Raw genomic sequence first — 24,405 nt, 5'->3', positions numbered from 1 at the left:
CCCCGCTTTTAACCCCGCAAATCTAATCACACGCCGCTCCTTATCTTCCGCGGCACAAGGCAGCAAAGTCTGATCACGCAGCTTGAGCGAGGCGACTCGGCGCGGCGTAACAAACGACAGAGGTTAGACTAATTGAGTTTCCGGCTTTTAACGGCTTTTCCGCCGCCGTTCGTCGTCGTCTGAGCAAGTCCGGAGAATTACGGCGCCGCCGGATCTTTAGTCAAACGGCGACGACGGTGGAAACGGCAAACGGAGCGAGGGGAAATGGAGCTAGCGTGATCAACGTGCACCGGGTCTCTCTCTTTAGCTCGCTGTCATTTTCCTTCAATAGTATCCTGTTTTTTTTTTTTTTTTTTGTGGGGGCGGGGGGGGGTGTCTATTTGTAATCCGTTCCTCGCACTCATCAAATGATCCTCCCCTTTTTCCGCTGCCTAATCAGGCCGAGGCGCCCGGCTCAGCCGCGTGCGTGCACCAAATCCAGAGCCCGGGAGAAGGATTGGGCGTAAACAACGCCGGCAAACAAGCCACCTGCTTCCCCGCTGAGGATGTGTGGACGGAAATAGAACCCGGCGCAACCTTGCGGCCGAATTAAAGTGGATAAAAAAGACGGGCAGGGGGGTGGGAAATATCACACCCGCGTCGTCACTTATTGGGATTCAAATATGCAGTCCTGGTCAGACGTTTACATCGTTGATGTCAATCATTTGAGGCTTTCGTCATTCAAACCGAATGCTGTACCATGTATGTTAAATATAATTTTTCCTCAACATTTTTAATCGGGAAAATGATGCGCACAGCCTCAAACGTGTGCACAAATTCGCCTCAGACTTGTATTTCGTGGTGTCTTGACGTATAATTAGCCATATTTGATATCTCTATTTTTCAGACCGCTACCTGTATGACTGCTCTGTGATATCGATACCACTCGTGCTTATGATATATCCATTGTGCAAAAAATAAAAAAATATACTACATATCAAGCAGACCTCACAAAAAAAAATAATGCAACCCACAAACATGCCGAATTATTTGCTGTTTTATATCGTTAAGATTAGAGTTGAGCAATGATTTCCAAGAGAATTTCACTTCATCCATTTTCTTTGCGCTTATCCTCACAAGGGTTGTGAGGAGTGTTGGAGCCTATCCCAGCTGTCAACGGGCAGGAAGCGGGGTACACCCTGAACTGGTCGCCAGCCAATCGCGGGGCACATGGAGACAAACAGCCGCACTCACAATCACACCTACGGGCAATTTAGGGTGTCCAATTAGTGTTGCGTGTTTTTGGGAGGTGGGAGGAAACCGGAGTGCCCACCCGGAGAAAAGCCACACGGGGAGAACATCCAAACTCCACACAGGCGGGTCCCGGATTGAACCCGGGACCTCAGAAATGCCAGAAATTACCAGCTGAGCCACCGTGCTGCCCCGTGCTGATACATACAATTTCAATTAACGCAATGAAATATCAATTTGCAATTTCCTCAATTGAGCCTTAAAGCCCAAAGTAAAAAAAAAAAAAAAAACAATACGCACGTATGAATGTGTGATCAGAATTGTTTTAATTTTTGGTGTTAAAACCAAGAATATGTTACAAAGCACAATACTTTGGCACTGAGAGATGGAGTATTTGTAGTACAATTAGAATAAATACACTGTAACAAAATGTAACTTTGGGACATGAACCAAAATGTACAAATTAAAAAGTAAAAAAAGTGATATGAAGTGTTCAATACTTCATGCACTGAAAATGTTTGTTTGAAAATGGCGCAATGTCCCCCACCTCTGGCCAAAATGTAGCTGGGATAGACGCCAGCCCACTCGTGAAACAATTTTTTTGATGAAATGAAACAGAAAATGGATGAATGGATGATGATTTGGTGCGAAACAGGTGCAAAGATCCTGTATCGTATCTGCCACTAACCTTTTACCGTAATTTCCGGCCTACAGAGCGCACCTGTGTATAAGCCTCACCGAGTGCATTTGTAAAGGAAATACCATTTGGTACATACATATGCCGGCGCCGTGTAAAAGCTGCAAGTATACACATTGAAACAGGAGATATTTGCAAAGACTGTACACAGAAAGAGTTTTCAAAGTTTTATTACCTTAGCTTATCTTATAGCATAGCAAAAACCCACATTGAAACACGAGATATTTACAAAGACGGTATACAGAAAGTTTAACGCTTGCGCTAACGTTAGCACGGCGCTGACGGGGCCGGTTAAAAAGCGACCGGTAAAAATCATTGAGACACGCCGGTAACACAGCGGCAACACGCTAGCACAGTGCTAACGCTAACTCACATGGCCGGTAAAAGTCATTTCTTCGAAACATACATTCTGCTCGAGTGCCCCCTCGCGGCCGTTAGCACAAATTAGCCGGATCATCGCACAAACCGCAGGGTTGAAAGCGTGTGGAAAAAACAGCCACGGTTTATAGTCCAGAAATTACGGTACTCAGAAAACGTTCCAAGTGACGATAAGGGCGATGTGAAGAAAATGAAGGATTCCAGTATCCTTCATTTCCCTCTTTTGCGGGATATATTTTCATATCTTATTTCCACCGTAGCAATTGTTAGCCGTTTGTCATTCCCTCCTTATATCACTTGTACTATCTATTATTTGTTAGTTTTTGCGTTATGATGGAGGTTGTTTTCACTAAACCAGGTCCAGTCGAAAACAACCTTGATTGCGGTGCCTGCTGGGGAATTCTCTAGAACCCGGAGGCCGAGTTAAGACACCTGTTCGGGCTTGACACACATAGCCTAATGCGAACTGGGGGATTCCCAGAATCCCGAGGCAATCATAGTATAAACACAGGAACAGTTTGACCACAAAAGATCATCCAGTTAGGATTTCCACCGGCTTCTTAAAACCACTCCAGCATACAGACGTGATATTTTCCTCCACGGTCTTTGTCGTAATTATACAATCCAGTGAACGTTAGTTTTGAGCTTCCATTTTGGATTTTCCCATGGGAGCGCTCGCCACAGTGCGTCACATTTCCGACTTTTGCGGTTCACTTGTTTTTTTCGTTTGTTATGCCGGATGCTCGTCCTGATCCAACCCTTCCCATTTAGAGTATCAGAGACTGCCACAGGGATTTGGAGCGCAACTTTTGTTGACGTCGAAATGTCTTGTCGAGTTAAAAACAGTGACGCCGTCCGTCCCTGTGATTCCAAACGTGAAACGCTAGCAACAGTGGGACTATTGAATTAATAGCATTATGGACTCCTGATGCGTGGTAATATTCAGAAATGTAAACGCATACTTCCAAAACAGTCAGTCCCCTTTTGGCAAAATTCGCCATTTTGAAGTCAAAATAGGCCTGATGAGTTTTTTTTTGGGGGGGGGGGGGGGGGCATCATGACATCATAGGCTGTTTCGTCCTCCCGGTTACATTTTTTGGGTGACTTTTTTTCATGCCCTTTGGTGTTTCCATCCATCCATTTTCTTAGTTGTTTATCCTCACAAGGGTCGCGGGGAGTCCTGAAGCCAATTCCAGCTGTCATCAGGCAGGAGCCCGGGTACACTCTGAACTGGTCGCCAGCCAATCGCAGGGCACATCCAGACAAACAGCCGCACTCACAATCGCACCTTGGGGCAATTTAGAGTCTGCATGTTTTGGGGATGTGGGAGGAAACCGGAATTCCCGGAGAAAACCCACGCAGAGCTCTGAGTTGTGTTCTAAAGAGCCGCAGCAGCCCGATTGATTTTTGAGATCGACGTCGTCCTCTGAAGTAGCGGACTTTGGTCGCTTCACTCAAGTCATTTCCGCGGGAGCTGATGCTAATGGTTTTGGTCGGGCTTTTCAGTGTCTGTTCCTCAGCTGTTCACGATGCCTTCCCGCAGACGAGCTCGGCGGGCTGATTTTAAGACTGCAGTAGAACCCGGCTGGTAGAAAGTATCGCGCTTGTGTCGCTCAAGAAGATTTTACAACACTGTAAACAGTTTTGTTGTATTTGTGTCACGCGTGTAAAATTTTTTACGAATAGAAATACATAGATATTGAAAGGCGTCGCTTATTTTGTGTAGTCTTGACCAACGTTCCCTCTCAGCTGCGCAATTGCGCACTTGTCGCACACTCCCAGCGCACACGAAAGCCGATCCAGCCCAGTGTACCACAGCCTAAAGCACACGGTCTCTGCTTAGCCTTCTTCTACTTCCTGGTTTACCTGACACCGCCCCCCTCCGCTCTTAAAGGGGTACACTCATACAGTACAGCCTCGGTTCTCGACCGCAATCCGTTCTAGAAGGCGGTTGGAAAACCGATTTGTTCGAAAACTGAATCAACCGCCACACGCATTATTTCTGTTCCCCCCCCCCCGCTCTTAAAAGGGTACACTCATAATTATAAACAGAACACACACACCCGCAACTTTATATCTGCGGGAATGACTGGTGGACCACACCGGCAACTTTATATCTGCGGGCATGACTGACCACACCAGTATATTTTTCAAATGTGAGTGACTGGCATATGTTTGCGTATCTTGCGAAAATGGCTACTGTAGCTAGTTAGCTAACCAGGCTAGTGCTCTTTGTCAATTTTCATCTCAGTAAGTGATGTCAGGCCTTCACACTCAGCCACCAGGAAGGAGCGGGTGCCGGTATATGCACCACAGCTGACTGGGAGTGGGGGGGGGGGGGGACTTTAAATGATTTATCAAGAAGCCTGCAACTGTTCCGGCAAGGAAATACAGATCCCTTGTGTTTGGACCGGGCTTGCTATCGGCCAAGCAGCTGCTGACACCCTGTGAATAGCCGGTGCCCAGACCGCGTTGAAGTGCGGCTTGAGAGGAGAGGGGACTACTGTGCGGAAAGTATTGTGGTGCTGCCGGTTTGTTGTTGCTTGCGCCGAAGTAACCCTGGACACCTCATTTTCCTGCAGGGAACATTTATTTTTGCATGTCAGTACGAAGACTGGACTGGACTTAAACGATATGAAGTTGGTCATTGAATTTGATGTAAAGCAAAAACGTGACTGTCATTGGGTACTGGTACCACTTTTAACACCCGAGCAGTAGCTCCTTGCCAGAAAGCGGGTTTTTGTTTACGTCAATCTCTAATGTAGGAGCTGAAGGCATACTTGTAGGTGTCTAAAACGAGCACCAAGGACTGTTGAGGTGTCCTTGAGCAAGGCATCGCCCTCCCGAACCACTCGGACGCACGTCACTGTTGAAAAAAAGGTGCCACGACTGTACAATCCCATCCCAATACGGTACAGTAGAGCTCGTGTACCTACGTCATAAAATCACGTGACTTTGGTTTACGTCGCCGTATTGCCGCTCGATGCTAAGTCGGTTGGAGACGACACGGAAATATGTCTTGTAGGACGACGCCCAGATTCTTGTCCGATAACGTTAGACATTTAGAACGTGACAATAAATGACGGTACGTGGGAAAATTAGATAAACTCGGCATTGAGGACCTGTATTTAATGCCGACGTCGATGTTTTGGCCGATAAGAAATTGGACCGTGAACCCGCTTCCGCTTGTCTTGGACACGTGGATCTGGCGAGTAAGTCGTCAAGATTTACATGGTAGAGTTTGAAATCGTATAAAAGTCTGGACGCATACGAATACTTTGTTGCTGGATCTGTTCTCATCAGGAATAAATCCCAAAAAGTGACTCGTGCATACGGAAGCGTGTTCGGCCACATGTTAACCTTTGCTAGAATCCATTGGTGTTTTCGGCTAGTATTCAATACAAATACCAATATTTCAATAAATGACCCCTGGTTTTACACAAACTCGCATTCATTAACTATGATTGTAAAAAAAAAAGTGAGTCATCTCCTCCGTACACGAAAGCGTATTGCGGCCACACTTGACCTCCGTAAACGTCTGCGAGAGACTTTTTTTTTTTTTTTTTTGAACATGCATTATTCTCAAATGAGCCAACATGGCATTATAAATACTTCTTGGGATATTGATGTCACGTGCACGAGCTCTATATGATACAGTTACAATTACAGTTGCTACCGTAATACTAGAACAATGTTGAAAAACTTCGACTAGTACTCTTTGATAGTTGGTACCCTAATAATTTTCACATTGGTAAAGGGAAATTTCTTCTTCCCCTGAGATGTTGCGGTGTCATTCTAAACACACACATTCTACCTCCCATTGGTGAGTCATTGTCTTGTCATTACCCAAGCTGCTTATCCTCACCAGGGTTGCGAAAAAGCCGGAGCCTACCCCAGCTAGCTTCGGACGTAAGGCGGACGACGCCCTGAACCGCTCGCCAGTCAGTCACAGGGGAGATATCGACACCATGACTGAGCGGGAATCGATCCCACGCCGCCCGCACCAAAGGCAGGCGTGTGTACCGCTACAACAAATTTAGAAACTTAGCTCAGTCGAAGCCCTCTGGCACAAGCATCGTGTCAACACTGCAAGTGACTCAACGTTACTTTCAGAATAAAACGGTATTACAAGCCAAGATAGACTACTAGTATCTTTTTTGGGAGCTTACCCATTGTCAATTTTGGTATCTGTCGTTGTAAACAACCACGAGTGCTAAGCGACTGCAAATGAGTGTTTTGCGCTTGTTAGCGTGACGGCGTTTTGATTCATCATTTCGTCGCAGCGCCAGACGAGTCGAAAGTCGATAAATTGGGTTATTAGTGAGCTGAAATCACGATCATTCATGATTTTTATTTTTTCAGCTCATAAATCGGAGATGAACGTAAACAAAACCGTTCAGTAACGAGAAAGTTTTCTCGCACAAAGCAGGCGTCAAAGACTCCAATGGGGTAGCAATTAGCCTCCTGCTCGAATGTAGCCTGTGAAAGTGACTAGACTGATTCATATTTGTATTATATTTATATTTAAACCATCGTATTTTCCGCACTATAAGGCGCACCTTCAATGAATGCCCTATTTTAAAACTTTTCCCCCCATGTATAAGGCGCACCGCATTATAAGGCGCATAGAATAGACGCTAGAGTAGAGACTGGGGTCACGTTATGCATCCATTAGGCTCAATATTGATCCATACGTAAGGCGCACCTTCGGCTTTTGACAAAATTTAAAGGCTTTTGGGTGCGGAAAATATGGTACATACATTTTCTGTATTGTATTTTTGGTGCCGTGGGCTCTCGATGTTTAATTTGTTCACTGACCAAACTCGTAAAATACTTCTCAAATCATCTTTCGACTTTGAAATGAATAGAAATGCCATGATCACGACCACACCCCCCTCCCAATTTTTTTTGAATGCGCACGTACAGAAATGTGTATTTTAGCGAGGAGTAATAGCACTCTGCATATTGTAGTTTATAAAAACACGCAGTGATCGGAAAAAAAGTGGAAATAATTAATCTGTTTTTGTTACTTTTTGCTTCAATTCGATGGTTATGTTGCTCCTTCTGCTGTGCGCACCTTTGCCACCAGAGGGCAGTATGTGAGACATACAGATATGCATGGACACTTATGGAAGTAAATTAGTGCTGCCGGGATTTGAATTTGAAATGTAAAGTGATCATATTTTCAATAGTTTCTACAATACGCTGTCTGAAATCCAACCGGCCACAATTCGCTGTCTTCTTAGTATGTAACGTCACGTGACTAAGAAAGCGTAACTGCGATTGGCCGGGTTTCCATTCTGACCTGGAGTAACCCTGCCTGGTGGCACAGACGGTGAATATCAGACAGCGAATTGTAGCAAGTTTTGAAAATTTAAAATTCAAAATCTTCGTGGCACTAATTTACTTCCATAGAGACTTGACATTAAAACTTACATTAAAACAGCAATATAAAAAAAATATGCCTGTGAGTATGCTTAGTATCTGTCTCCATGTGTTGCTCCATTGGTTGTGTTCAAATATTTATTCCTCAAAAGGCCATAACACCACCAATCTACCGTTTTCCTGGCCTACCGAGCGCACCTGGTTATAAGCCTCACCCAGTACATTTGTAAAGGAAATACCATTTGGTACATGCATAATGCCGCAGCTGCGTAGAAGCCGCAAGTGCCCACATTGAAACACGAGATATTTACAAAGACGGCACACAAAGTGTTTAGTGCTGCGCTAGCGCCACGCTAACGCGAGTGCTAATGCTGGCGCCGCGCTAAAGAGAGCGCTAACACTAGCGCCGTGCTAACACGGCCGGTTAAAATTAAACTTACCGGTAAATATCACTGAGACTCGCCAGTGACATAGCAGCTACACGCTAGCACAGTGCTAACTCCAACGCACCGCTAACAGGGCCGGTAAAAGTCACTTCCTCTGCACATATATTCCACCGGTCTCACTCCCACCTTTTCCGCCCGAGTTCCCCCTTGCGGCTGTTGGGGAAAAAAATGGACAAATTAGCCGCGTCGCCGCAGAAACCGCAGGGTTGAAAGCGTGTGGAAAAAATTATGTTATATGGAATTTCCCATTGTTGGAATTAGCATCAAGTTAGCAGACTTGAAGGCTATGTGGTTATTTAAAATGAACGTTTAGACTTTTTTTTAGCCCTTTTTTTTCAATTTTTTTTTTATGTTTATATTTATATATTTTTTTTCATTTGTATTTTTTTCATCCCGCCGGCTGACAATTAATCTGCCAACCTGCTGCTTGTTGTTGCGTAAGTGTCCACCATACGGCGCTAGTATCTCAAGTTTGCCCCCGCAAGTTACAGCAAAAATCTTGAAAAATGAGTCACTCATATCAAGGCATCATTGTATTCATTTTTTTTTGTCCCTGGGGGTTTGATACAAATGTTGTAATTTGAATGGTATCTTATCGGTTGAGCTGCCTTTGTAAAGTATTTTTCATTATCTGCCACAGTTAAACGGCGGGACAACATCGTAGTCAGCCTTCCGTGGAAACCCGCTTGTGATCTCGTGGTCGGATTTGATCCACGTGAGCGGGCGAGGTGACTAATTGTCCACACAGATGGCGGTTAGGTGGGAACTCCCATAAGCCACGTACCAACTGGACCAGTCGAGTGGAAAAGATAAACAGCACCGGAGGCGCAGCGCTGCGGGTTTTTTATCGCCTTCGTCAGAGCTGTTGCGGTGAAAAAACAAACAAACAAAGTCGAAGCGGGACAATGTCCTCAAGTCACGTGAGGGTCGTGTGATTCTTAAACTTCTGTTTCAGACAGGAAGTGGCATTCGCCGTCTGTTGGAACTGGAACTAGCGTGTGAGTCTCCATTGTGGGATCCCGTCAGCGCTCCCGCTGTGAACAAGCTTGCCGTTGCCATCTGCGACGCTAACACAAGCGATAGCGTGTGCTGCGCTCTCAGTACGACCATTTCAGGGCTGGAAAAAGGGGTGTCAAAGTCATTTTTCTCGCGGCCCACGTTGTAGTTCGGGTTTCCCTCAGAGGGGCCGTTTTGACTGCGGAAAAATAAAAATGTTTAATCGTCCCATCGTGTTTACATAATCAATTTATGAACCAGAATCCGAATCAGAAATCAGGGTAACGTGTTTTTCAACTATCTTGTAATGCTTGGAATGTCTCAACTTGATCAATTTGAAATCTTGCTACAGATTTTTACAAGAATCATGGAAATGGCAACTCTAGATTTGGCTTCGCGGGCCACATAAAATCACGCGTCGGGCCGGATCTGGCCCACGGGCCTTGAGTTTGACACCTGTGCAATGGAGTGATCCGAGAAACCGGAGTGAGGGAAAAGTACCTGTACCAGCTAAATGAGGTCCGTTTAAAGCAAGTAACTGCAATTTTACATGTTAGTTCTCAAAATGCGGTACGAGCATCACAAGTAGTAAGCAGGTTGCCCTCTAGTGGTACATAAATCCCCAAAAACACGCGACCTTAATTGGACACTCTAAATTGGCCTGCCTCTGTGGGTTTTCTCCGGGCACTCCGGTTTCCTCCCACGTCCCAAAAACATGCATCATTCATTGGTCATTCTAAATTGCCCCTATTTATATATACATTTCAAAGTTTTAATAGTTTTTAGCTTAGCATAACATAGCAACAACACGGTAGCACGAACAAGGCTGGTAAAAAAAACAAAACAAAAAAAACATACCGGTAAAAGTAAAAACGGCAGCGGCAGCTACACGGTAGCAACACATTAGCACAGCACTAACAGGGCTGTTTAAAAAAAAAAAACTAAATCACTGAGATGAACATGCTAGCGTGGTGCTACTGGCAGCGTGGCGCTAACAGGGTCAGTTAAAAAAAATATACATATTGGTAAAAATCACTGAGACACACAGCGGCACAGCGCTAATGCTAGCGCAGTGCTAACAGGGCCGGTTAAAAAAAAAAAAAAACATACCAGCAAAAATCACTGAGACATAGAGCGGCAAAGCGCTAACGCAAAAAAAAACAAAAAAAAAAAAAAACACTGTTAAAAATGACTTCCTCGGTACATATATTCCGCCGGTCTCACTCTTACCTTTTCTGCTCGAGTGCCCCTTTGCCGCCGTTCGAAAAAATGCATAAAAATTAGCCACATCACCGCATAAACCGCAGGGTTAAAAGCGCAAAATCTGGAATTATTGCACCAATTATGTGGACTTGGCCGATTTTTGCAGAGGATTCCAATGCAAGGCCGGGTTCTCCCACTGCAAAAATGTCCCTTTCCCCGAACAAAGCGGCCTTCATGTGCGTGACCTCCGTGGCACCGGTCAGTCGAGAAAGAAAACAAGCGAGCTGACGGTTTTGCGTTCCAAAGGGAACGTGAGCGAATGTGTCTGGGAACAGCCTGACCCCCCCCCCCCTTCCCTCGGGGGGTCAGCGTGTCGTAACCGCGTCTGCCGGCTCATTTTTATTTTATCCGTCCCCGTTGCTTCCTCACTAGTCTCGCTAACGGCCGCCGCCGCAGATTCATCACCGCTCAGATGTCGAGTCGCTGCGTGTTTTATCGCCGGGACCGACTGCAAAGTGGTCAGAGGTCACGCCTCCCTCTCGCATCTTCAGAGCGCGACACCGCAGGGGCGACAATCTCGAGCAGTTACCGCCGCAAGCTAATCGCGCGAAGAGATCCGAGAGCGTTTTTCGCCGAGGTTTGTTTGAACAGGTGCCCTGCGACGGACCGGCGACCAGCCCGGGGCGTGGTCTGCCCCGTCACCCGAACCAGGATACCCGCCGTTGAAAGCGGACGGTTCGTTCCAGCGAGGTTTCTTCCGTCTTTTCCCGCTTTCTTCTCCTCCGTGATGCGGATCATGACCGACTGTAATATGCGAGAGAGAGAGAACGGGAAAGAGGAAAGGCAGGAAGCGCCAAGAGAGGAGGCGCTTCTGGGCCAACCTGCCCTTCGAACGGTTTGAAGCTCTCTCGGCTCGGGCTGGACGAATGCGTGCCGGAGACCTCGGAGATGTGCGGCAGGCAGTTTTTGAGATTTTAGGGATGTAATTGGGGCGTTTAATTGGCGCGCGGGTCTGGCTGTCGGCGGTGCAATCCTGTAATCAGCATGCGGGAATAGAAAATGCGTTCAACACTTGTTCTTTTCAGTTCATGACAAAAAAAAAAAAAAACAGCCATCGTTTTGAGACAATTTATTGAAATTTGAAAAGATTTCCCAAACGCTGGAGTGAGTCTGATTTGGAAAGGCCATGACGAGTTCTGGAGAAATTGAATTATGGATGAAGTATTAATATACTTATGTATAATACTGTATGAAGCATATTTTTTGCCACCATACACTTAACACTTTTATATGTTCTCCAAATTGGGCAGCATACCTTTGTGTACGTACCGTAATTTCTCGAGTATAATGCGCACCCCCAAAGTTAACCTAAAAAATCTCGGGAAACCCCTTCTACCGATGTACAACGCGCAACCCAAAACATAAGTTTTTTTGTCAAGGTCAGCAGTCGTCACTCGCTTTCAGGCATCCGGCGGCCATTGTTTACAAAAATGACGGGAAAAACCGCTCCGATCAGCGATATCTCGTCCGGGATCGCACGTTATGCCAACTGTCGTCAAATAGAAACGCTTACGATGCAAGAACTCAACCGGCGAGGCCAGCGAAGACAATCTTCTTGAAACCGGATCTCTCCTCCCTCCCTCCCTCCCTCCCTCCCTCCCTCCCTCCCATTCCCTCCCTTGCCCGCCGCAGCTGTAATGAGAGCGCTGGTCATGGACAGATGATGGACGTGGAGACGTCGTACTCGGACTTCATCAACTGTGATCGTACCGGCCGCAGGAACGCGGTGCCCGACATCGCGGGTGAGGGCAAAGTGGAGGCCAGCACCAGCGACGTCGCCAAAGACTTGGCCGAGATGGACTTGAAGGACGCAGGTCAGTGGTGCCGCCTGTCGGCCTGAGGCGACCGCTTTGTCACCGGGTGACGTTACCAAACGCCATCGTTTTATTCGCTTACATCGTTTTGCAACAGGATTTTCTAGCGATGTTGATTATCTTTGTCTATTAATCAACAAATCGGATAAAAGTTTTATTTCCATTCCTTATTCACAAACGCGACTATTTCAAATTGAAATGAAATTATGATTCACTTTGCTGGTTGTCACGTAACGGGTAAAAGGTACCCAGTCACTGTGATTTTGACAGGCGCGTACGCGCCCGCGCACCATCGCACTCGTAGTCGAGCACGAAAAAAATTCTTCTTCTTCTTTTCCTTTCGGCTTGTCCCGTAAGGGGTCGCCACAGCGTGTCATCTCAGATGAACACATGTTTGTTTTGGCACAGTTTTTACGCCGGATCCCCTTCCTGGCGCAACCCCCTCTGGAGAGAAACTTCCAGCACCTGGTATTCCCAGGCGGTCTCGCATCCAAGTACTAACCAGGGCCAAAACCCGCTTAGCTTCCGAGATCTGACGAGATTCTCAAGGTAGCGTGGCCGTAAGCCAGTCGAGCACGAAAAATCACGCGCTTAAAACTTGTTCCGAGTAGAAATCCACAGATATTGAAAGACGTCGCGGATTTTGTGTAGTTTTTGAGCGATGTTCCCTCTCAGCTGCGCACTTGTTGGACACTTGGCACACGTGAAAACCGATCCAGCGCAGTGAACCCCACTCTGCTGCTCATTCTACTTCTTCTTCCTAGTTTACCTGACACCGCCCCCCTCCCCTCTTAAAGGGGTACACTCATAATTACAAACAGAACACACAGGCGCAACTTTATATCCGTGGGCATGACTGGTGGGCCACACTCGTAACTTTATATCTGCGGGCGTGACTGACCCCCGCGTGTACATTTTTCAAATGTGAGTGACTGACGTACCTTTCAGATATCACTTATTTCTGCTAAATATCATAATTGGTAAGAGCCTAAAAGCAATTATTTGTTGCGCCCTAATTGTGAGTATTTGCCGTTATTGCGGCCATGCGTTAAGTGAGTGCAATCTGATATAATAAACGGTTATTTGGAAACCCGCGTATTAAATGCGACCGGCGGAGCCCCATTTTTGCTCATCACAAAAATAATTCAGGCTCGATAGATTTGTATTCTGGAAGGCGAGCCGTCGAAAGCGCTTCACATATGCCACCCTGGCGCCTTTCCAAAAGCGATGATATCGCTCGGCGAGCCGTTTTGGCCGCCGCTCCCCCCTCCCGCGGTCTGGACGGCTTCGTTTAGTTCCTCGTCTCGCTGATCGCGTTTGTCGCCCGCGGCGTGAAAAATGATTGGGCCGCTGTTCAAATTCTGATGATTTGGCATTTTTTCTCCTCTTTGCTTCGGATCATAAAACAAATGTCGCAAGATATCAGACAAATAACCCAATTGTTTTCAAATGATTTCATTTATTAAGGGGGAAAAAAACTATTCAGTTACCTAAACCAGGGGTCTCAAACGTGCGGCCCGCGGGCCATTTGTGGCCCAAGATGTGATAATTTGCGGCCCCCGGCATAATACGAAAGTGTTCTACATGGATGGCACTTTTACAGTGTCGTGAGCGGAGCAGACCAATCACGGTGGGGTTAGATGGCTATCGGGCGTGCGACATCGGCCGGGCTTGATGCAAGCAGGGAAACAATTTTCAATGAGAACGTCCTAGAAGTTTTACACACAAGTTGTAAACATCAGCGTCCATTATCTTATTTTGTGTTTTTAAAAAAAAAAAAAGATGTTTGAGAAGATAGGATTGTTTTTAATTTCTAATTTTTAATTGCACATAAATCCATGTGCGGCGGCTCGGTAGCTCAGCTGGAAAGCGTTTGCCTCACAGTTCTGAGGTCCTCGGTTCAATCCCGGACCTGCCTGTGCATGCAACTCTGGACGACGGACTCAGTCAGGGTCAGTGTTCACGACACAACAACAAGTTAAACATGGCGGTGGTACGGTAGTTCAATTTATTTTTTTATTTTTTTTTTTTTTTTGGGGGGGGGGGGGGCTGATTTGTACTTTCAGTACCGGGTCAACTTTCGGTGAACGATAGAACCAATGAATTCTGCTGTTCAACAGAAACTCCTGAAGGCATCAGTTCTTCGGTCCCGCAGCAGAAACACACCCAGCTAGTCCTCTTCTTAATGTCTTGAAAGTAAAAAATGACTATTGGGCTGTGTAAACAAAGTGCTTGTGCGTTGATATAACGCAAACAATAATGTTTTTGAATTCATAATTTATAATGCGTCCTGAAGTATAATGTGCACCCCCAAAGTTGATCAAAATCAAAAATCAGGAAAACCCTTCTACCAATGTATAATGCGCGCCACCGATTTGCCGCTACTCATATGCTCAGAATATTAAGAATGATCTGTTTTATATTTTGCTAGGTTTGTACTTGTGTTATTTTTTTTTAAATGGTCAGTACAACAATCATTAATAATAATCGTTGCGCATGTGCTGATGTAGCGGTAATAAAAGAAAAAGAAAATAAGTATTTGAACGCCCTGCTATATTGGCGGGGTCTGAAATTTTCATCGCAGGTGCATGTCCACTGCGACGATTTATTTGTGTGATACAGCTGCAAAGAAGTATTTGAACACCTGAGAAAACCAATGTTAATATTCGGTACAGTAGCCTTTGTTTGCAGTTACAGAGGTAAAACGTTTCCTGTAGCTTTTCACCAGGTTTGCACCTACTGCAGGAGGGATTTTGGCCCACTCCTCCACACAAATCTTCTCTAGATCTGATCTCTAGATTTCTGGGCTGTTGCTGAGAAACCCGGAGTTTCAGCTCCCTCCAAAGATTTTCCATTGGGTTTAGGACTGGAGCCTGGCTAGGCCACGCCAGAATCTTGATACGCTTCCTGCGGCACCAGTCCTTGGTTTTCCTGTCTCTGTGCTTCGGGTCTTCAATGCTCTGACTGAGGGGAAAAAGGTTGCGTGTCAAAATCTCACGATACGTGGCCGCAGTCGTCCTGTCCCATGTGCAGAAAAGCAGCCCCAAAGCATGACGCTAGCACCCGCGTGCTTCACAGTAGGGATGGTGTTCTTGGGGTGGAACTCATCGTTCGTCTTTGTACGCACACCGCAGTTAGCAGCGCCGTCGCGCTACATTTTCTCGCCGACTGAACGCTCGATTCAATGTCATCGACCCGACCCGTGGACGTCTTGTGACACCGAACTCTTGTCTCTCCTCCCCCCCCCGTCAGGCGAGCCCGAGGCGTCTCCGGCCCCCGAGGCCGAGGGCTCCGCGGGTCAGGACGCCCAGGGAGGCGGGGGCCCCTCCTAAGCGGGCGGGCGGGCCGCTACGGAGGGACGGGCGACGGGAACGGCACCCCGCAGCGACGGCTCCTCTCGGGAGCCGGACCGGCAACATTTGGATCAGACGCTTGGACGGCCTCGCCGGGAAGTCCGACTGCCATTTGAGATGCTTCTCTTGCGCTTTGGACTCTTGTTTAGTCCCCTGAATATTCCCCATGGGATGAGGAGGCAAAGAGACTTTGGGCTTGTGCGGAGACTGAGCTGAAAATATTTGAACAATTTCCAAGCCGTATCACGGAGGGGGAGATCATAACTACGTGTCATTTTCTTTCTATGCGTGTGCGTGTTTGTAACCCTCTTGACCTTTTTCATTATCGAGTGTTGCCCCCCCCCCCCCATCCAACTTAGTCTCCATGATACTGTCGTGTATGGACTCTGTATTTATTGCTAACTGTTCAGTGATAACTTTTGTGATAGCTACTTTCTTTGTGTAATAAAAAAAACAGCTTATGAATCTGACGTTATATGCCGGCGTCTTCATTTCTGTGGGAGTCGCAGCGGATTAAAAACAGGGATGAGAATTTTCCGCGGATTCTGTTTACTACATAGTTATAACTAATAGACATACGTACGCATATGTTATCGAGCGGGTTGCACGTTTGCCAGTACGGCGAAAGTCTCGGAGCGGAAAGATGAAGATTGCGCCGGGGAAATTGAGAAAAACCACGGGGTGAAAAAAACTAGCAGAAAACTGCGTTGCTATCTGTTTACGGCGTTAAATTAGGTGTTTATAAGAACGACAACGTTCCCATTTCCGGCAGCGTTTCGTTGGGTATTTTTACTCTGATGTTAACATTTCATAGAGAAGCATTCTGTTTGTTACATAGTTACTACACAGTTATAACGTATAGACATACGTATGCATATGTTATCGAGCGGTCTGTACGTTTGCCAGTACGGCGAAAGTCTCTGAGGGGAAAGATGAAGATCGCGCCGGGGAAATTGAGAAAAACCACGGGGTGAAAAAAACTGTAGCGGAAAACTGCATTGCTATCTGTTTACGGCGTTAAATTAGGTGTTTATAAGAACGACAACGTTCCCATTTCCGGCAGCGTTTCGTTGGGTATTTTTACTCTGATGTTAACATTTCATAGAGAAGCATTCTGTTTGTTACATAGTTACTACACAGTTATAACGTATAGACATACGTATGCATATGTTATTGAGCGGTCTGTACGTTTGCCAGTACGGCGAAAGTCTCTGAGGGGAAAGATGAAGATCGCGCCGGGGAAATTGAGAAAAACCACGGGGTGAAAAAAACTGTAGCGGAAAACTGCGTTGCTATCTGTTTACGGCGTTAAATTAGGTGTTTATAAGAACGACAACGTTCCCATTTCCGGCAGCGTTTCGTTGGGTATTTTCACTCTGATGTTAACATTTCATAGAGAAGCATTCTGTTTGTTACATAGTTACTACACAGTTATAACGTATAGACATACGTATGCATATGTTATCGAGCGGTCTGTACGTTTGCTAGTACGGCAAAAGTTTCTGAGGGGAAAGATGAAGATCGGGCCGGGGAAATTGAGAAAAACCACGGGGTGAAAAAAAACTTTCAGATGGGCGTGGCTTGAAAAAAGTGTAACGGTGCAGATTGGAACGAAAACTTTATCAAGGTGTCTAACAGAACGCATGCAAAAAGTGGACGTTCCCGGCAAAGTGCTCCGATGTGATCAATTATGGAAGCTGAGGAGCAAAAAAAATGACAATATCCAGGAGCATATCCGAACCAGGAAACGCAAAAGGTAAGTTGGACATTAATTTCTCAAATATTATATAATTGATAACTGTTAATACAGGCCTATCTGTAGCACTGGCCCTGCAGATGAAGCATTTTATCGCTCATTTTTTATATTTCATGATTTTTTAGAGAGAGAGAATTATAACTGTCAATTATTAACAATCGACAGTTGAACATCCATTTCCTGAGACTGCTTATCCTCACGAGGGTCACGGGGACCGCTGGGGAGAGAGAGAGAGGAAAAAAAGAGAGACGGTGGTGCAGTTGGTAAAGTATTGGCCTCACAGTTATGAGGACCCGGGTTCAATGCCGGTCCCGCCTGTGTGTGGAGTTTGCATGTTCTCCCCGTGCCTGCGTGGGTTTCCTCCGGGTGGGCACTCCGGTTTCCTCCCACATCTCAAAAACACGCAACATCGATTGGATACTCTAAATTGCCCATAGGTGTGATTGTGAGTGCGGCTGTTTGTCGCCACGTGCCCTGGGATTGGCTGGCGACATTTTCAGGGTGTACCCTCGTGAGGATAAGCGGCAAAGAAAAATGGATGGATATATAAGAAATTACTCATTTCTGAAATATAGCTGATAAGCGCAGTAGCCTATTCGATATAAATTTCACTCAGCCTACATTCTGTTTTGCAAAATTATTTTGGTTGTTTGGAATCATATTTTGAGTTTTCAAAATGTTGTTCTTACACTGTTAGAAGTAACCGGAGGTCACCGTCACCAAACAGTGTGTTTTATCACAAAAAAAAAAATGTGCCCGAAGGGGGGCGCACCCACCTTTTGAAACCCCCAACTTGAAAAAAAAAACCCGAGCGGGATTCAAATATTGAATTTTGTCCACGTCAGGCGGCGACACGAAATCGATTTGCTCATTTGTGGACCCGGCGGGTCCTGCCGCGTTCTCGCGGTTTCCAGGACCGCGAGATGACCCGGCAGTCCCAACTGTCGGAGCTTCCTTCCTCTTCCGCCTGCCGATGAAGACGTGACGACGCAAACGAGGTGGGCTGCGCGCTCACGACAGGTTTTATTCTGGTCGACGTTTTTGCAATCAATGCCAAAGATGCTTAGAAATAAATATGTACAGCACAGGAACAAGGAAGTGGAGCGGCCGGGGCGAAAAACTCCATGGAAGGCAGTGGTGCGCCACCTACTGTTTAACAGTAAGACCTTTGGTTTTGGACTCATTTATACCTGATAAATCCTGCTGTATGGAAGTAAATATGTGATATATTTGAATTTGAAATATAAAAAGTGATCACATTTTCAATAGTTGCCACAATTCGCTGTGTGAAATTCATCGACTGTGCCGCCAGGCAGGGTTACTTCAGGTCAGAAGCGAAGAGCCGGCCAATCGCAGTCGCGCTTTCTTAAGTCATGTGACGTCACATACTAAGAAAGCGGAACTGCGATTGGCTGGCTCTTCGCTTCTGACCTGAAGTAACCCTGGATTGGTTGGCTGGTCGCGTCATAAAGGAACAGCCAGCCAATCGCAGTCCCGCTTTCTTCAGTCACGTGACGTCACGTACTAAGAAAGCGTCACTGGATTGGCTGGCTGGTCGCCTCAAGTACCGTACAGCCAGCCAATCGCAGTCCCGCTTTCTTAAGTCACGTGACGTCACACACTAAGAAAGCGGAACTGCGATTGGCCGGCTGTTCAGGTCAGAAGCGAACAGCCAGCGAATCGCAGTTCCGGTTTCTTAAATCGCGTGACGTCACGTACTAAGAAAGCGTCACTGGATTGGCTGGCTGTTTGGATCTGACCGGAAGTAACCCTGCCCGGTGGCACAGTCGGGGAATTTTAAACCCGCGAATTGTAGCAACTATTGAAAATATGATCACTTTATGGAGGCTCCAAAATCATTTGATGAGCGATAAACAATTCATAATTGAGAATAGACTGCCAAGAAAATGACGTGTCTTCTGCCAGCAATGGCGCACGTAATGTCGCGTAAACTCATCTTCAGTTGTCACTATTCAAATGCAAATATTGCTCTGCATTCATAATTCAAATGGTGAATAAGTACAAGTTAAATGTCAACCACTTCCAGGCCATTTTCCATTATAATTAGTAAATGTACATGATTGTAGAAAGGCTTCATTTAGTTCTACCATACGTTGCTCAACTTCTTTCAATATGTATTTTTTTTTTAGTCCCTTTTGCCTTTAATTATGGTGAGGGTTTGACTCTGAAATCGATCATTCCAATGTTGAATTGTTTTTCTTTTTAACAAGGGAATTATGTTCAATATTTAAAGGGGACAAATAGTATGGGAAATGTTGATATTAATAAATTCATCCATGCATAATTGTCTGGAGTTGCCAGGGTGAGAAATTAATTTCAAATTCAAATCCCGGTGGCACATATTGACTTCCATACTGCATCCCTAAAAAAAAAAAATACAAATTAAAAAAAAAAGAATCTTTCACAGTGAATTTTCCCTCGGAAGGTTTCGGCAGACCTCAGCGCTTCGCACCTTCCGATTTGAACTCGAACGCGTCGTTGGTCTGGACCGGCCGAGTGGTTCCGTACAACGTTGAACGGTCGACTATTCGTTTTTTAAAGTTTGAACGACAATCTCTGCGCAAAAATCCCGCGTACGAGGTACTCGCGGCGACGTCGAAGGGGAAGCGGGCGGTGGCCGAAGCCGGGTTAAGACATTCTCGCGCGTCGGCTGCTTGGAGGTCGAGTTTTTGCGAACTTTCGGACTTCAGAAGGCCGTGCTCCGGATCATCCCGTAGGCCTCGTAGAGCTTGCCCAGGAGCTCTTTCTTCTCCGGCTCGGGTAAGAAGCAAGATTCTGCCGAACAGATGTTCTGAAAAACAGCACACCGATTGCCTCAAAAATATAGATCATGTAATGCACGCGCAAAACTTTGTACTGTACTCCGACACGAAGCTGTATGATCTGTGACTCATTGTGCGTTGCGCTTTACGTCCATTTTGACATCACGAGACCGAGACCGGACCAGCGGTGGACCTTTCCGACCGGTCAATCGCTCGTACAATAATAGCCAATCAGACAGCCGCATTATCTTGACACGCCCCCTCTCGCCGTATTGTCCCACAAGCGATGCCGGTTGATAGTAGCCTGCGCTTGGAAAAGTTAACGTTATGAAGGAAATGGTCCTCACATGCGCTTGGTGAACGTGCAATTCTGATTAAAGGCATCCAGCTAGCTTACAAGGGGCCATTGTTGGGGTTGGATTTCAATATGAAGTCTGCGAGGCGTTTTTTTTTTTTTTGCATCAATCGCTAACGTTTTGCTGTAACTCTGACATTGCGTCCATCCAAAATCTTAATTCCGTGGACATATCCTAGCGTGAAATATTTGAGACCTCTCTGCGGAACTCTCGAGGACAAGTCTGACCCATTCGGCAAAAAAAAAAAAAAAAAAAAATAGCCCGCAATATTATCTGGAATACGCGTTCGAGAATCCACTTCAAACCAGTTCTGTTCAGTCGCCATTTTGGAAGCTTGTGGGACATGGCAACTGTAGCTAAGGGGGCGGAGCTTAAGGCCGCCAGTCGGAAAGGTCCATTGACCCGCAAGACGAGACTGGAGGAGTCACAGAAAGGCCTACAACTGGAAATAATTGTCTGCAGCTTCTTCTTTGTAGTGATATTCAACGTGCGATACGATTACTTCTAGTGATATGTGGGGGGAGGGGGTGTATATTAAATGGTTTAATTTCATATTTTTTTTTTCGAAACATTTTCTCCTTTTTAACTACAAATATTTATTTAGAAGTCACTGATGGCGTAGTGGTACACGCGCCCGCCTTTGGTGCGGGCGGCGCGGGATCGATTCCCGCTCAGTGATGGTGTCGATACCTGCGCTGCGACCGACCGGCGACCTGTTCGGGGTGCGGTCCCGCCTTTCACTGAAAGCTAGCTGGGATAGGCTCTTCCGTGAGTGACCCTTGTGAGGATAAGCGGCTAGGATAATGGATGGATATTTATTTTGGTACAATTTATATCAAACTTTCACGATAATATTTTTTTAATTTGATAATTATAAAATAGAATTATGAGTAATTTCATATTTTTCAAATTTCATTAAATTTTTTCCACCCTGTATTGAAACAGAATTGCCTTTCAAACTGCACAACAGTAAAGTATTAATTATGGATGTACGCGTAGGCCGACGACCCTACTTTCTTTTTAAATCTTGGTGGCGATGAAAAGACCTGAAAATTTGCCGACGCGCTACTTTGTGTGAAATGTTCGAGAACTGCAGTGTTGGAGCAAAGAGTAGCGTAAACAAATCATCCATCCATTTTCTTTTGCCGCTTATCCTCACGAGGGTCACAGGAGCGCTGGAGCCTATCCCAGCTGTCAACGGAGAGGAGGAGGAGGGGCACACCCTGACCTGGTCGCCAGCCAATCGCAGGGCACATCGAGACAGACAACCAATCACACCTCGGGTGTCCAATGAATGCTGCATGTTTTTGGGATGGGGACCGCAGAACAGCTGATCCACCGTGGCGCCAATATGTAAAAACATAATCTTACCAACAACAACAAAAATACTTGACGGATTTCATCTATTGCGGGGATGGTCCTGAGCAATAATAGCTTTACCAGCCGAGTCTCCGTGCCGCCATAAACAAATCAAATTCAGTATTTGGACGTTCAAAAGTCTTGAGCCGAGTTTGGGTCCAGACTACTATTATCCCCAATTATTATTATTTTTGTTTTTATGCGCGGCGTACGAATGCAAATGCGCGCTCACCAGTCTCTGGAATTCCTCGCGGGTGAAGCCCATGTGCTGGCTCGCCACGCTGTAGTCCAGCTGCAGGGTGGAGTCGAAGATCAGCGGGTCGTCGGTGTTCAGCGAGTAGTTGGCGCCGTCCTTCCTGAACCTGCGGGCGCCACACGGACGGGGTGAGCGGGCGCCGCCGGCACTTCTCGGTCGTCACGGCGCACGAGGAGGGGCGGGGCTCACGTGACCACGGCGTGCTTGCTGAAGTCCGGGTCGCAGGCGCCGGTGAACTTGCTGGAGATGGGGCACACCTGGACCGGGGGGGGGGGGGACAGTAATTCACGATTGGAGTTGACACTCACGAGATAAATACTCGTGAAATGCTTTCACGCACAATACATATTTCTTTCCCCTGTTCGTATACCCTTGTGAAATGCTTTTATACACGACAGAAATTTGTTTTGCTCATAAAGATGACCCACGAGTGCCTCTCACACAAAAAATGAGATCGACCCCCCCCCCTCGCCCCCACCCACGTCCATGGACGCTAGTGAAATGCGCGCCAACACAAGTAAAACCCTCCCATACGCAATTTTCTTTTGCATATGAACACTAGCCAAACGCTTATAATACACATTTCCTCTGCTAAAATTACGTATTCATTGTGAATGCTGTCATACGCAAAACTCAAATACGCTCATGTGTAAAATTGTCCAAACTTCCAATGTTGTTGCTGTCCTTATTACACTGTTATTACACTGTTACAACACTACATTTCCACTGCTAAAATTACGTATTCATTGTGAATGCTCTCATACGCAAAACTCAAATACGCTCATATGTAAAATTGTCCAAAATTCCAATGTTGTTGCTGTCCTTATTACACTGTTACAACACTACATTTCCACTGCTAAAATTAGTTTTCATTGTGAATGCTCTCATACGCAAAACTCAAACACGCTCATATGTAAAATTGTCCAAACTTCCAATGTTGTTGCTGTCCTTATTACACTGTTATTACACTGTTACAACACTCTTCATCTAATTTCTTATTTTCCATACGACCGCTTTTTATATCATCTTATTCTGACTTCCATTTCCCCATGTAGCAAAGAACGTGACTTTTGTTTCAATAATCACAATTCAATGTCTATTACATGTTTATAACACCCAATTACTTTTTTGACCTGCTTTGTAGATGTAGCGGGCGTACAAATGGCTATTTTTTTTTTTTGGCCGCAGACGAGGCCACAACTTAAATATGTAATTGCCGGAGAGTGTCTCAAGCAAATCAAGCGCACCTGATCGAAAAACTGATCGGCAGATGACCGTTTTGCTCCATTTGCTTCCTAAGAAGGTTATTAAATGCGCAAATGAGTATTTTTTGTGTGTGCACGTGTCACGTCTTGTGTTTTGTATTTGTCTAGTTGGACTGAAATATTGGAAGGTTGAAAATATAAAAGTAAATTTTGTTTCTTGTTTACTTCAGTTTTTGTGAGTTTGTTTACCTCAAAGTGCATGTTTTGAGCCAGCAGTTGCGCGTAAAGCGCTCGGTCCTCCAGGGTCCGGTACCCGTGCCCCACGCGTTCGGCCTTCAGCACCTCCACAGCCTGAAATGTCAAACGGCAGCCGTCAGCGCGTGACAAACGCAAAAACGCGAGAGGCGCCGGACGCCCTGGACTGGCCGCCAGCCAATCGCTGGGCGGATGTAAACAAAACGACCGTTGCCCTTCACACTTCGAGACATTTCAGAATCCATCCATCCATTTTCTTTGCCGCTTATCCTCACAAGAGTCGCAGGCGCCTCTCGCAGCTGTCAACGAGCAGGAGGCGGGCACAATCGCAGGGCACATGGAGACAAACAGCCGCCCTCACAATCACACCCAGGGGCAATTTAGAGTCCCCAATTATCCATCCATCCATTTTCTGAGCCGCCTATCCTCAGAAGGGTCATGGGAGGACTGAAGCCAATTCCAGCTGTATTCAGGCAGGAGCCCGGGTACACTCGGAACTGGTCGCCAGCCAATCACAGGGCACATAGAGACAAAAAGTCACAATCACACCTCGTGTCCGATTAGTGTTGCGTGTTTTTGGGATGTGGGAGGAAACCGGAGTGCCCAGAGGAAACCCACGCAAGAAATGGGGAGACCGTGCAAACTCCACACAGGGAGGGTTGGGATTGAACCAGAGTTCTCAGAAATGTGAGGCCAACGCTTTCCAGCTGAGCCACCGCGCTGCCTCTTTACATAATATTTACTATTTTTTTTTTTTTTTTATTATTGTCAATATTTGTGTTTTACTTCACTGAGCAAAGAAGTTTTGGAGTTCCTTTTCTGATCAGCTTTCCCAAATTAATGACATTCGCATTCATTTCAATGGGGAAAGAC

The 24,405-nt window shown here is 46.1% G+C and overlaps 2 protein-coding genes and 1 non-coding gene across 7 annotated transcripts in view; 2 read left to right on the top strand and 1 right to left on the bottom strand.

The window, feature by feature from the left end:
* Positions 1 to 16,032, top strand: part of pkig (protein kinase (cAMP-dependent, catalytic) inhibitor gamma) — a 31,582-nt gene extending 15,550 nt beyond the window's left edge. Inside the window, exons 1-3 of one of the 3 annotated variants that reach the window (XM_061845812.1) lie at positions 10,915 to 11,070; positions 12,028 to 12,209; positions 15,462 to 16,032. In XM_061845812.1, coding sequence (XP_061701796.1) covers positions 12,056 to 12,209; positions 15,462 to 15,541 — 234 coding nt within the window. In that variant the 5' untranslated portion in view covers positions 10,915 to 11,070; positions 12,028 to 12,055 and the 3' untranslated portion in view covers positions 15,542 to 16,032. Of the gene's footprint in view, positions 1 to 10,914; positions 11,071 to 11,149; positions 11,286 to 12,027; positions 12,210 to 15,461 lie in introns of those variants that run through there. The other 2 variants (XM_061845828.1, XM_061845821.1) reach the window with 2 other exon arrangements.
* A 79-nt stretch (positions 16,033 to 16,111) lies between these two features.
* Positions 16,112 to 24,405, bottom strand: part of ada (adenosine deaminase) — a 34,656-nt gene continuing 26,362 nt past the window's right edge. For all 3 annotated transcript variants that reach the window (XM_061845774.1, XM_061845786.1, XM_061845783.1), the window contains 4 exons: positions 23,527 to 23,628; positions 22,262 to 22,329; positions 22,049 to 22,178; positions 16,112 to 20,130 (listed from right to left, as the gene is read on the bottom strand). In XM_061845774.1, coding sequence (XP_061701758.1) covers positions 20,026 to 20,130; positions 22,049 to 22,178; positions 22,262 to 22,329; positions 23,527 to 23,628 — 405 coding nt within the window. In that variant the 3' untranslated portion in view covers positions 16,112 to 20,025. The remainder of the gene's footprint in view (positions 20,131 to 22,048; positions 22,179 to 22,261; positions 22,330 to 23,526; positions 23,629 to 24,405) is intronic.
* On the top strand, positions 21,065 to 21,136 carry trnaq-uug (transfer RNA glutamine (anticodon UUG)). The gene has a single exon. It is a non-coding gene; the product is annotated as a tRNA-Gln (tRNA).

The sequence above is a fragment of the Syngnathoides biaculeatus genome, chromosome 2 (assembly GCF_019802595.1).
Source record: "Syngnathoides biaculeatus isolate LvHL_M chromosome 2, ASM1980259v1, whole genome shotgun sequence".
In the NCBI taxonomy this organism is placed as follows: domain Eukaryota; kingdom Metazoa; phylum Chordata; class Actinopteri; order Syngnathiformes; family Syngnathidae; genus Syngnathoides; species Syngnathoides biaculeatus.
The sequence above is the reverse complement of the archived record's forward strand: the minus strand, read 5'-3'. Positions and strand labels throughout refer to the sequence as shown.